The sequence below is a fragment of the Notolepis coatsorum genome, assembly GCF_963971535.1.
Source record: "Notolepis coatsorum genome assembly, chromosome: 19".
Lineage (NCBI taxonomy): Eukaryota > Metazoa > Chordata > Actinopteri > Aulopiformes > Paralepididae > Notolepis > Notolepis coatsorum.
The window spans coordinates 31,750,208-31,763,349 of record NC_140183.1 but is presented as its reverse complement, the minus strand read 5'-3'; the positions used below and the strand labels follow the sequence as shown (position 1 = coordinate 31,763,349).

Here is a 13,142-nt window from a genome sequence, read left to right as displayed (position 1 = left end):
TTCTACCATAAGTAGAATGTCAACTGTGGCTTGGCCACTCTCCCGTTAAATAAAAATGAAAATAAAATAAAAATAAAAATAGACTAAAAATGAGCTTCAATTATCATACCATAATCACTTATATTTTATAAGAACTTGTGTAAGTTATAGCAACCCACGAATAATAGAGAGGTATTGAACTGAATAGAGAACCTCAAAAAATAAGAGAAAAGAAAGAGAAAGAGAACATTTACTTAGATCTTGAAAGAGCTTTGCTATGCTTAAACACCTAGAGTATAAAGTGGAGAAGTAGTGGAAATATTTCCAATTAATAAACACCAGTTTTTAAATACGTATATGCAGCATTTCCCCTGGCCAGGGGTGGGCGATGATCTGTTGTGAAGAATGTTATTCCCCCGGAGGTCTTCTGGCTGGTGCTGTGGATCTGCAGCTTGATACTATTGGTATGTCTGGCCACATATTGCTGTTATTCCAGAATGTTCCATATATCAAAGAATGTTTTAAATGTTCTAGATTATTCCATTATGTCGTTTCTACAGTGCCAGAATGCTCCAGTATGTTCCAGAATGTTGTTAGAAGTCCATACTATTAAAATAAGGACCGCTTCATGAATTTGCGTGTCATCCTTTCGTCATGCTCATCTTCTCTGTATCGTTCCAATTTTAAGACCAATGTGTCCGCAATAATAAAAGTCCAACAGGGAAAACATTCCATAACTCAGAGCTCGTAAGTCTCTCTGTCCCAAATCAGCGGTTCATTAAAGTTTATACGATATGGTGTCCATGCCTAACAAAGATTAAAAGACCGTATATAAGCTATCCTGCACGTTGTGCTGCCATATATTTGTCAGCATCTTCAGGCGAGTTGAGGAAAACCCTTTCTCCTTGTTTATCGACGATACGAAGTCTTGCAGGGTACATCAATATGGGTTTGTATTTCCCCAAATAGAGTTGAGACATCACCGTCTTGTACTTGGCCCGCAAGGCCACCACTTCCCGACAATAATCTTCAAAGAAGTATATTGACACATCCTTGTATTTCAGATTTCCTTTCATCCTGCGCGTCTCCCGAATGATCATTTCTTTTATTCTGACTTGACGTAGGACAACCATGATCACTCTAGGTCTGCCGTTATTGTCGTTGGATCGGGTCCCCAATCTGTAGCATTGATCCACTTCAGGTACCCTAGGAAGGATAGTTGGTCCCAGGATTTTCTGTAATTCTGTCGCGAACGCTTCAGGATGTGTGCAGCTTACCGACTCGTCCAGTCCGATTATACGAATATTCAGCTTGCGATTTTGATATTCCATCTAGAATATTTTAGCTTTTTGTTCTTCATTGATTCGTTTAAGCTCAGCCGTTATATCGTTGAGCTCCGTATTGTGTTCTTTGTAGTTTCCCTTCATCTCAGCCGTTAGCTTCTCGTTGATCTCAGTTATGTCTTTGTAGATCAGACCGAAATTCTGTTGGTGTTCTTCCAAACCAGTTTTCAGTGCTTCGGTGCGCTTAATATGTGCGTCGGCAGCCACCCTTAGCGCTTCGATATTGCATTCGATAGATACTTTAATAGCATCTACTTTTTCGGCTATATCAGTTATTATTCTTTCGGTTATTGTTTTCTCCATTCTTTTCATTTCCCGGATGATATGTTCTGTATCTGCGGAGGTGTTTATAGTTGTTGAAGAGGAGGCCATCTCGTCAATATCCTCTGCTCTGTTACGCACGAATCCCGCAGCCATAGGCGGGTCCTCTGAACTTGACTTTGGATTTGGTTTTGAGTTATCTTTATTTATATTTGACATTAGCTTTATGGGTGGAATATTCTGATTCTAGTTCACTAGATCAGTCACATTAAACTGTTTCTTTTTGTATAGCTTGCTAGCTATGTAGCTAACATTAGCTAGGCTAGGGATGCACCGATATGAAAATTGGCCACCGATACCGATACCGATTGTTCAACTAACACAATCGGCCGATACTGATACCGATATTTGTGGCAAAAAATAAGTATTTGTAATTTTTTTAAATATCTTTATTTTTTTTAATATTTCTTTTTGTACTTTTTATTTTTTTTAATGAAACTACTGTATATTTGTATGTGTATGTTTGTATTTGTAGGCCTCTTTACTTACTTAAAAAAAGGAAACATCAAGAAATATGTTTATGGTATTAATTCCACCATGCCATGTAGCACTATCCCTTTCCCAGTATCGTCTGGCGGCCTGCAGATGGATACTATTCTCTCAACCAGCGCTCTCAACCAATGCAATAGAACCATTTTGATTGACAGTCAATTCGGCCAATTACGTCACACCGCGGCGCTAGCACCCACCTCCTGCTGTTCTTACCACCAATCGGCAAGCGTTTATTCATTTTCTACTTCCGGGCATGCCGCCATTGATCTGCTTGCGAGAACCACAACAAGCTAATACGTTAGCTGCCCGCCGACCAGCGCTCCACAAAATGACCAAACGAGACACAATGATTTTACTGCAACAAATGTTATAATAAAACAAAGCCTTTCTATACATTTGTCTGGTTGAAAACTTTATTAACAGATTGCAGAATGGGTAGTTGGGTACGGAATGAGCAACGGAATGGAACTGAGCTATGAACGGAGTAATGCCTTGCTTACTTGCTATCTTCGGGTAAATAATATGCTGATGTTATTGAACGTGTAACACTAACTATATAACGTTAATGCCACAAAACGAATGTTTGTGTCATTTTAACAGCAGATACTTTCTTAAATGCCATCTTCCCGAGAGAGGGGTGTTGACGGGGAGCTGTGATGGGTTCGCTTGGTTGTGTTATTAATAGCATTGAACAGCTAACCGAAAGCTAGCGTTAACTAACGTTAAAGGTTTAGCCATAACGTTACCTTGGCTAAAGTTGGGGCTATTCATAATCCAGCAATAATGGCTGCAGACCTGCAAGCAAAGTACAGCAAGTTGGCAAAGGAGTATTCCAACGTAAATCACATTTTCACCAGTAACGTTAGTCTTCCATCTGCCGGTAGCTCATGCTAGCTAACCTAGCTCATGTTAACGTAGTCACTGAGCGACCACCTCGCGTACACAATTAATGACATGTTGCGGACAGCCATATCGGTGACAATGTTTAGCTTTTAGTGCCAAATGATAAGAGTCTGAAGCGGAGTCTCAAAAGAGAATGTTGAATATTTAGTAGTAACTTTGATGCAGTAGCTTGTGTGTGTGTGTGGGGGACTGGGGTGGCGCCGTTGTGCAGGACGCGACTGAATTTATCGGCTACTGCCATCGGCACATTCGAGCAGTCAACAAGGCACTTATCGGCCGATACCGATACCCGACCGATACATCGGTGCACCCCTAAGCTAGGCTAACGAAGCTGTAGCTAACATTACTTTCCAGGCAAACCCCACTCGACAGGCATTTTCCGAAGTTCATGATTCAAAATGTATACCGTCGGCGCCTACTGTCTGAATGTAATATTAGGGGTCACGGAGGTCCGTGAGTATATCCACAGTCACGATGAACTTCAAGTGTTGTGAAGTGACTGTGGTACGTAACGGTACTGCAAGTAAACTCATCCACCCATAAAAGGCATGCAGACACGTTACCAAAAAGTGAATTCACCTCTTGGTATAGTGGTCTGTAGGGCTGACCCCTATTAATCGATTAGTCGACTAATCGGTCGAAAGGGGCCGTAGTCGACTGGCCAACCTCTTAGTCGAATATAATATAAAAAAATAAAAATAAATTAATATATATATATTTTTTTTTATAATTTTTTTCAAAAGAAAAGAGGCATAGAAGCGTGGCTAACGCTAATGGCACGCATACCAGAGGCTAACTGCCTACGAAAACAGGCACAGAGGTACTGAAAGAGGATTTCACCCATCTAATGAACACACTATACTAGACAAATATCAAGATGTATCCATCAGTGGACCAATTGCATGCTTTTGCAGAGGACAAGAAGCCTTCAGTCGACTCCTTCAGACATTAAGCACCCCCACAGCCCAAATGGAATGATAAAAAAAAAAAGTATTATACCTTTTATTTTTTTTAATTTTTTTATGTTGACCAATAGTCGACTAACAGCCAATTTTGGCCAATCCTAGTCGACCATCCAAATCCTTAGTCGGGGACAGCCCTAGTGGTCTGCGATGTCGCCCGCGATGCGGCCGACCCGGGTTCGAAACTCGGGGCATCGAAGTTTAACACAATGCAGAGATGGCAATACGAGCCCGGCTACACCTATACAGAATGTATTAAAGTAAAGACCCTAACCCTGTCAAAACAGCAGTCAAATTGTATATTTTCAACACTACGTTTGTTTACCAATGATTTTAAGTGTGTTAATTAGTGAAAGTGAAATATGAGTATAGTATAGCGTAATATAGCGTGTTGAGTCGGAAACCGAGGGAGGAAGTAGCGCCGCCAAAAGTGAGTGTAGTCTTTTGAAAGAAGAGTCTCTCTCTCTCTCTCTCTCTCTCTCTCTCTCTCTCTCTCTCTCTCTCCTCGTCACCCCACCCTTTTTTAAGATGTGATGCACAAAGTCTAACCCCCATGTTCTTTGCATGAGATCAGTTAGCTTTGCCTCTGCGTGTCCTTGCTCTTTTATTGCACAACAAAAGCTTGTTCATTTTCCTTTCTTTTTTTCATTAACCTTTATTTAATGATGGGGTGATTTCAAGTTTTTTTTTATCTACTTTTTCTCCCATTTTCAATTTTTTTCTCCCATCCCAATTTTCGTATCGTCCAATTCTATCCTCCCCTGTCTCGAACGCTGTTAGGCCATGCCTCCCATAGGCCGGCTGCAATGTGGACGAAGCCTTGCATCACGTGTCCCCTCCGCATGAATACTTTAGACAACAAATGATTGGCCAGGTCATTTCTGGTCATGTGACATGTACGCCCAATCGTGGGACCGCAAGTTTCTACACTGGTTATGCTTAGGCGCTCTTTCGAAGTTGGTTAAGGTTAGAGTTTGTCTTAGAGCATGGCGATAGAACGCCTGCCCTGATTCCGACGGTTAAGCTTAGGCACTCTTTCGAAGTTGGTTAAGGTTAGAGTTTGTCTTAGAGCATGGCGATAGAACGCCAGGTAGTTTGCAGGCTGTTAGACCCGGAAATAGGCGCAGCACTTGCTGTCCCACGATTGGCGCACATGTCACATGACCTGGCCAATCAGAGCGCAAAACTCGAACGCGGAAACAAACATTTGTTGTCGAAAGTATTCACGCGTCCCCTCCGGTACACGAGGAGGCAGCCGTCGCATCTTTTCACCTATACAGGGAGATCTCTCAGTGGCGAGGAGTAACTTGTGGGAGGGTCACCCCGCCCTCGTTGCTTCCTGATTCTGCTGCACAGGCGCACCAACCAACCTGTAGGAGTCGCTGTCCACAACGTCCGATCCCCACCCACCAGCTTCCCACCCCTAACACTGCCAATTGCGTTAGTATGAACGACCAGCCAAGCTGGTAGCAATGCCGAGAGCTGGGCTTGAACCCAGCATCTCCTGCATTAGTGGCGAGCGCCTTGCCCACTGCGCCACTTAGCCGCCCGGTGATTTCAAGTTTTCAAGTGTGGAACGATAGTAGCTGAGAACTATTTGATTACTAATCGATGCCCATCCCTATAACCAATGTTCCCTCTAATTATTTTTCGGTCTGAGCAAACACTCAAACCTCCTGAGCAGACATCAGCAACTACTGAGCAACATACGTCACCTTCCGATTAACCGGTTAGTTGATAAGCGGCGGTTTGTAAAAAATCTGAGAATCTTAATTTCCCTTAATGTCTAACATAAAAATATATACATTTTGCTGATACACAGAGAAATAATACAAAAAGGCATATTATATTCCTTAATCAAATATTTATTTTACCATTGATTGACGATACAGAGCATAGTCCTTACTTTGGCTGGGTTGGCGGCGGCGGTGTGAGTTGTGTCACTAACTTTTGTCTTTTTAGGAGGCTGACTCGTCATTATTATTGTAATATTGAATTATAATGCGACTTCAAGGGTGACCATATTGTGATTTCTTTTAAAGAGGACACTCTGCCTTCAGCCTCAAGATACTTAATCAAAGTTTACTCAAAGATGCCTTATCATTATAATATATTTAAAGTAGGGATGTCCGATATTATCGGCCGACCGATATTATCGGCCGATATCGGCAGTAAAATGTGATATCGGAAAATATCGGTATCGGTTTAAAAAAAGAAAAAAACAATAACAATATTTGTTATATATATATCCAGTGAAATTATTAGTTACCTGAAATTATTCAGTTTTTTGGGGGGGGGGGGGGGGGGGGGGGGAAACCCTGCATATATCAGTATCGGTTGATATCGGTATCGGAAATTAAGAGTTGGACAATATCGGAATATCGGTATCGGTAAAAAAGCCAATATCGAGCATCCCTAATTTAAAGTATACCTCCTCTGTATGGATATAAAATTATTGTTTATATTATTTTATATAACAAAATAATATCTCTATAACCAAAGTTACTCAACATGCTGTATTATGCCTAAAGTAATCTATCTGACAAATCTCAAGAAAATAACTAAATCAACCTATGACAAAATAATATATATTTTCAAGTCTTACTGGACAAAATAAATAACAAGAAAAATATGATGTAATGTTCTAAATAATACCTCTTCTGTATTAGAATATCCAGCTTTAAAAAATATATCTTTATCTTTTCAATGTAATGTAAATTATAAAACGGTAACCTCACAAAGATACTAATTTAAAAGTGCACTATGCAGTTTCAGATTTGTTGCAATTAGTGTACTAAACTAATTTATTACACACATAATCCTTAGAATGATTGTATCATAAGCATCCTATCAAACCAAAACATAATTTTGAGGCATAAAAATAGTTTTCAATTATTTTCTTTCTCTCTCTGTATAGCTGCATTCTTCAATCAATTCGGTCAACTTTGCCATCAAACTCTCGCCTCGCACTGCTTTGTTTGTAATGTTTTGCTGTGTCCATGTGAGCTTTGAGATCGCCACCACTTTTATTAGACACATAAACATATGGTCAAGCTTTGCACGCGTTGCACTCCGCTTCCAATTAGTCTCGACCGGGATGATAAATTGGAAATTTTCTCTGCAGTTCATCTGTAATGTACATTTTCGCGTTTGCATTGTGAGGAGCCAGCAATGCTGGTCGGATCTGTCCACTTCCTCATCTGTTGTGTGTGTCTGTGTGAGCGTGCAGTAGCGCTGCCCACAAAGCACTGAAAGCAGGGCTTCTCTTGGTAACGTCACACGCAACATGTTACCGTTAGGGATGTCCCGATCACATTTTTTTAACACTTTGACTGCCGGGACACGTCTTTTCACGTCTTTGCTGGCCATGCTAAAGTTGCCGGGGGACGCTGTACAGCGTCCTTATATCAATATTTCAAAAATCTGCGATCGGATTCATATTCCCCCTCCGCTGGCCTGAGATCCACCAGCAGGACCCACTGAGCTCTCTGGCGGTTCAGGAGCGCCATCTGGTGGCCGATCGGCGCAATCGCCACACAGGATATTGAATAGAGGTTGTCATGACGACCGTAGTACTTCCGGGCGCTCGCTATGGTTCATGGGACTCTGGCTCGTCACGCTACACGGTGATCGATTGGCAATAACTCGATAAACAACATGATTTGGACGTATATACCATTATACAAGCTGGAGATGGACCGGGTAAAAATATATCCCATAATGATAAAATTTCTACTCGACGATGATCGCCCAACGGCGCGCGGAGACTGGGGTGAGTTTTAGCGTGTAACGTTACCGTCTTAGATACTAACTGCTATTATCAACATTTGACCCACATTAGATGATTGGTATAACGCTGCCCACGGAATTATAAACGCCCCCTCGCCCATCCGGTCAACATCAGATGACGTGTAGTAACTTCTAGAAGTACGTCTAGTTGGAATTTTTTTATATCGCGCTGATTGCCATCAAACTGTATTTCATCATCAATATAATGCATTTGGGGCTATATATCACGTTCTGGAGAAAGCTGCAGAAAGAGATGAAAACATACTTATACATTAGACCATACTTTACTATGAATATGTGAATGAAAAAGTTTAACGTTGCTACACAATGAACAATACATATAGGACTTTGAATGGGCCCTAATAATGGCAATGTAGCAATAGAATTTAAAAAGTTATAGCCCTGCAAAGAAGGGGACTTTCTCCATAGACAAATAGCGCTGGCAATCTATGGTATATCATTAATTTAACCCAAGGCAACCAAAGTGTTAATATATGTTATTTTTATTTTTTTTTATCCCAATTTCTCACATTACATTCACCCTGAATGTTGACGTTATCCAGGTGAAAAGTTAACTTCATTCAAGCAAGGCATTGCAATCCTTGACATAAATCATTTGATGTATAATTAAATCAAAGGAAATGCGTTTGGGTCTGAGAGTGTGGCTGGTCTGCTGTTCTGCAGCTGGTTTGTTTTGGCAAAATTCTTCTGCTCTGTGTGACAATAAATAAATGATGATATGCAATTTAAAACCAAAACTAAGGCCTCAGTATGAGTTTAAGACGTGAACATGGTCATGTTTGTTGAATTATTTTTTATTTTTTTATTTTTTTGCCAATTTCAGATGTGCGCAGGAGCGTTTTGCCATGTGCGCGCACGCACGGGCGCACCTTAAGGCCTCTGCATGCTACAGAAACTTCAGAGCAACTGCAACACAACATCGGCGCGATTTCAGCGCGGTTGTTTTAGAGGGTCTTGTAGACTGTGTTGCTTGGACGTTGCGTACATGTCCCTCAAATCTAACCTAAACAACCGTTGCGTTGATATTGCGTAGCAGTGATTGGTTGGTTAGCGAATGGGGGCGGGGCTGTCATAGAATAATATTAGTCCTGCAGAGAATATCATCCTCCATTGTTGTTTCCAGCGCTGACGTTAAATAATTAGCGTCACATAGCTCGCCTTTTTCTGAAAACCCAAGCACATATTGTTCCATAGCATACGCCTTCAGTTGATCATGACAAATCCTCTCTTACCTTGACGATTAAAAAGCCTCCATAATTTAGTAAATAAAGCTGTAGCCAGCCAGCTAGCATTGGGTCTATTCAAAATGCTATCCACATTAGCTACATAGCTAACCAAGTAAATACAATGGTATCCGTCCTGAGGTAACGTTAAATACAACGTTTGCTAGTCGAAATGACTGGACACACACAGGGACAAGTTAAACATCAATCAATTAATTTATTCCAATAGGTAGTTTGAGCTGCATGTGAGCCGAGGTCCTCTCCATTGGAAACTAATGATGTTACGGTAACGTTAGCTCGAAAAGCACAGAAAGTTAAGCTGCTAGCAACAGACACTATAACACTTCCGGTCGGGGGTTTTCAAAATAAAAGAGCGACGTCTAAAATCACCGGAAATACGTTTATTTTGTACATTATCTAACGATAACACAAACCTAAACTAACTTTAGTTAAACTAACTTTGCGCGTCGATGTTGCAGAAGCATAAAGGCAGAGTGTCTAAAACACTGTTGCTTTGTCGATGTTGTGTTGCAGTTGCTTTGAAGTTTCTGTAGCATGCAGAGGCCTTTAGGGGGAACATTGCCTATAACCATTATATGCCATTACTGCTTTTTATCTATTGACTCATTATAGTTACTTTATTATCTTGAAATAAACACCCACCAGTTACTATGACATTGAGTATCTGTATCATTGTCTGCCTGTAGCTAAATACTGAAAAACAGGGAACAAAATAAACGTTTTGGCTTTACCGGTAGATATTAAAAACTACCAGCTATAGAGATTTTTCACCGGCCAAAAAGGATAAATCGTTTTTTAGTATATCTCCATGTGTTATATGTATAAATGTGTTATATATCCACTCCATCCTATGGTAATGCTTGTGCCAGCACAGGAGATTCGATTATAAAAAAAATTAAAATAAAAAAGATGATATCAATATCTCCATTTGAATAAAATAGGCTCAGGAATCAGGGTTGTTAACACTAATTAGCCCAATCCATGTCAGAAAGGGTAGCCTATAGTAAATGTACATGCAGCTGGAGTGAACGTCAAAATCCAAGTCCAAAGCGAGTGAAACACGCACTGTTGAGTCCTGGCTTTAGGCAGAATAGCCAGTATAGAGACCACCATAACCCATATTTGCCCGGTTTTCTGCTTAGCAAGACCGATAAATAACAAGAGAGTCTACCCAGAATGGCTTTATAGATAAAAAAAAAAACATACAAATGACTAAGCTAAATGAAGTCTCTTCCACCCTCTGTCTTCATACAGGGGTGGTGCCGCAGACATGTCGGTGATCAGCCCTCCCAGCAGCAACGACGCCTGCCTGAGCATCGTGCACAGCCTGATGTGCCACCGGCAGGGTGCCGAGAACGAGGGCTTCGCCAAGCGCGCCATCGAGAGCCTGGTGAAGAAGCTGAAGGAGAAGAAGGACGAGCTGGACTCGCTCATCACCGCCATCACCACCAACGGCGTGCACCCCAGCAAGTGTGTCACCATCCAGCGCACTCTGGACGGACGACTACAGGTAGGCTCATCTCTTAACTTGTTTATTATCTGTTTAAATGTGTAGAATATTTAATCATTTGGAATGAGGACCATAATAATAATAATACATTGCACTTTTCACAGTGCTCAAAGACGCTTTACAGTATGGGATCAAAACAAAACAACTATGGGGTCAACAACACTACCCACAGGTCAAACAACTATGACCTGTGGGTAGTGTACAGGTCTAAGCACAGCAGAGACCCGGGTTCAATTCCCGCCAGTGGTACCTCCGGCTCGGTGAGTCGTCCCAAGGACACTATTGGTGTTTGCGGTGGGAAGCCGGTGCGGTACAAGTCCTGCTCATTGCAACAGTGACTCCTACTGGTCGGTCAGGGTGCCTGTAGGGAGGAGATCTGGGGAGATGGCGTGAACCTTCGCATGGGTTACGCTCTCCCAGTGAAACCCCTGTTAGAAAGAACAGACTGAGGCCATGGTTAGACTAGGTGTTTTTGTTTTCGTTTTGTTGCTGAACGAATACGTTTGCTGTCCCTGTTAAATAGAAATGCCGTTTTGGCAGGAAAACGCGTTGCCCTACTGACAGCGCTGAAATTGTGTTTCCGTTTTGGAAAAACGCCAAAACTCGCAGACAACGTGTCGTGTAATCTGCGCAGAGCCGTTTTGCCCAATGCCCATGCGCAGTAGAGACAGGCATTAAAGCGTTCCGTCTTGGGACGGATATCCGTCCATTTGATTTGGAGATTCCGTCATTTGATTCGAAGTCGTGACGGATTTTAACCTGAGCCAATCAGAGGCGTCAAATATACTTTTTTTCCCCTACCGCGGCCGCACCAAGCAGTCATTTGCGAGCAATCGGCAAATTCTCAGGCAAATGCAACCAACCAGAAGGCAAGATTGTTCTGAGTTTACAGCCCTTTCACCCGCCTCCGCTGTGCTCAGCACCAATGGGAAGCGCCCATTTTCTTTTGAGTTTCTGAAACTCCGCCATTGCTCTCTAGCGTCTAGCTCTACTCGCGAGTAAACTTGACTCATCAACAACATGCGGCAACTTTTACGAGACCGTAAGTTCATTTGACTTATTCTAGTCTAAAGAAACATATATATTACTATTGCTATTGATAAATCTAGGTAACGTGAATGCCACAAAACGAATGCCTTTTGTTAATCAGAACGTTATTTACGCGACAAGCAGTGTAGCAGTGTGTTGTTGTTGTTGGTGGTGGTGTTGTTTCGTGTGTGTGCTTGCGCCGCTCGCTTTCTGATAAATATAATGTTGATAAATCTAGGTAACGTTAATGCCACAAAACGAATGACTTTGTTAATCAGAACGTTATTTGCGTTATCAATTGTTTTTAAGCTCAATAAACGTCTTTCTCCCATTTGTCCGGGAGATCTCTGGGTAACAGTACTGTATATTTGCATATCATATATGTCACAAATGTAACATTACTATATGTAGTATGTCATGTATGTCACTATGAATTGAAAACGGGGGACCCTGATAAACAAGACGAACGTCTTTCTCTGGTCTGCATCCCCTTAACAATTGTGTGTATTGAGCTGTACTGTATTGTACCCATTTTGCAATCTGTTAAATATTGATTGATTGTTATTAACATATTGCAGAATGGGTACAATACAGTACAGCTCAATACACACAATTGTTAAGGGGATGCAGACCAGAGAAAGACTTTCGTCTTGTTTACATCAGGGTCCCCCATTTTCAATTCATCATAATATATATGAAACACATGACATACAGATAGACAATACTGCTACATCTATACATTTATGACATACCAGATTTACAAATACAGTAGCCTATTGTTTGTGATACAAAAATAGTCTAAAAAGAGTATATACATTTGACGAAGAAACTGTACATTGGAGGTGGGGTGGGTGCGATGGGGGGGGTTGTAACTGTACATTGGATTATCGACAACCTTACTTGGTCCCAAGAAGAGGGTCTTGTGTATTAAATAAAGTTTTCATTCATTCATTCACTCTGGATCTTGTAAATCCAGTAGCAATACACACAATTGTTAAGGGGATGCAGACCAGAGAAAGGCGTTTGTCTTGTTTACATCATCAGGGTCCCCCATTTTCAATTCATAGTGACATTTATGACATACACAACATACATGACATCATGACATTTATGACATAGGGACATACATGCCTTACAGGTATATAGTTTAATAGTACTGTTACATTTGTCACATATACGATATGCAAATATACAGTGCTGTTACCCAGAGATCCTAATCCTAAATATATACATATGATGAGGAGGAGACTGTACATTAGGAGGGGGTGAGTGGGTGGTAAAAAAAAAATACAAACGTGGGGAGGAGACTGTCCATTGTTGTTGTGGCATAATTGTGAAACGTGTTTAGTCCCTTGTTTGTATGATAACAAGCAGTTTAGTTCATGGTTCAAAGTAATGGGAAAAGGGTGCTAGCTCGCCATCAATCAGAAGCTAGCCACAAGACTTGCATTCACGCTCTCCAGCACACAGCCTCCCTGCCTGGCACAACAACCACAACAGTAGGGTCTATAGTCACAGTCAGGACAGTAGGCTCTACAAGTAGGCTCCC

The 13,142-nt window shown here is 41.4% G+C and overlaps 1 protein-coding gene across 4 annotated transcripts in view; it reads left to right on the top strand.

Moving 5' to 3' along the window:
- LOC311246014 (mothers against decapentaplegic homolog 4-like) overlaps positions 1–13,142 on the top strand; it is a 114,976-nt gene that overhangs the window by 30,153 nt on the left and 71,681 nt on the right. For all 4 annotated transcript variants that reach the window (XM_084336076.1, XM_084336075.1, XM_084336073.1 and 1 more), the window contains exon 2: positions 10,309–10,564. In XM_084336076.1, the coding sequence (XP_084192202.1) occupies positions 10,325–10,564 (240 nt within the window). In that variant the 5' untranslated portion in view covers positions 10,309–10,324. The remainder of the gene's footprint in view (positions 1–10,308; positions 10,565–13,142) is intronic.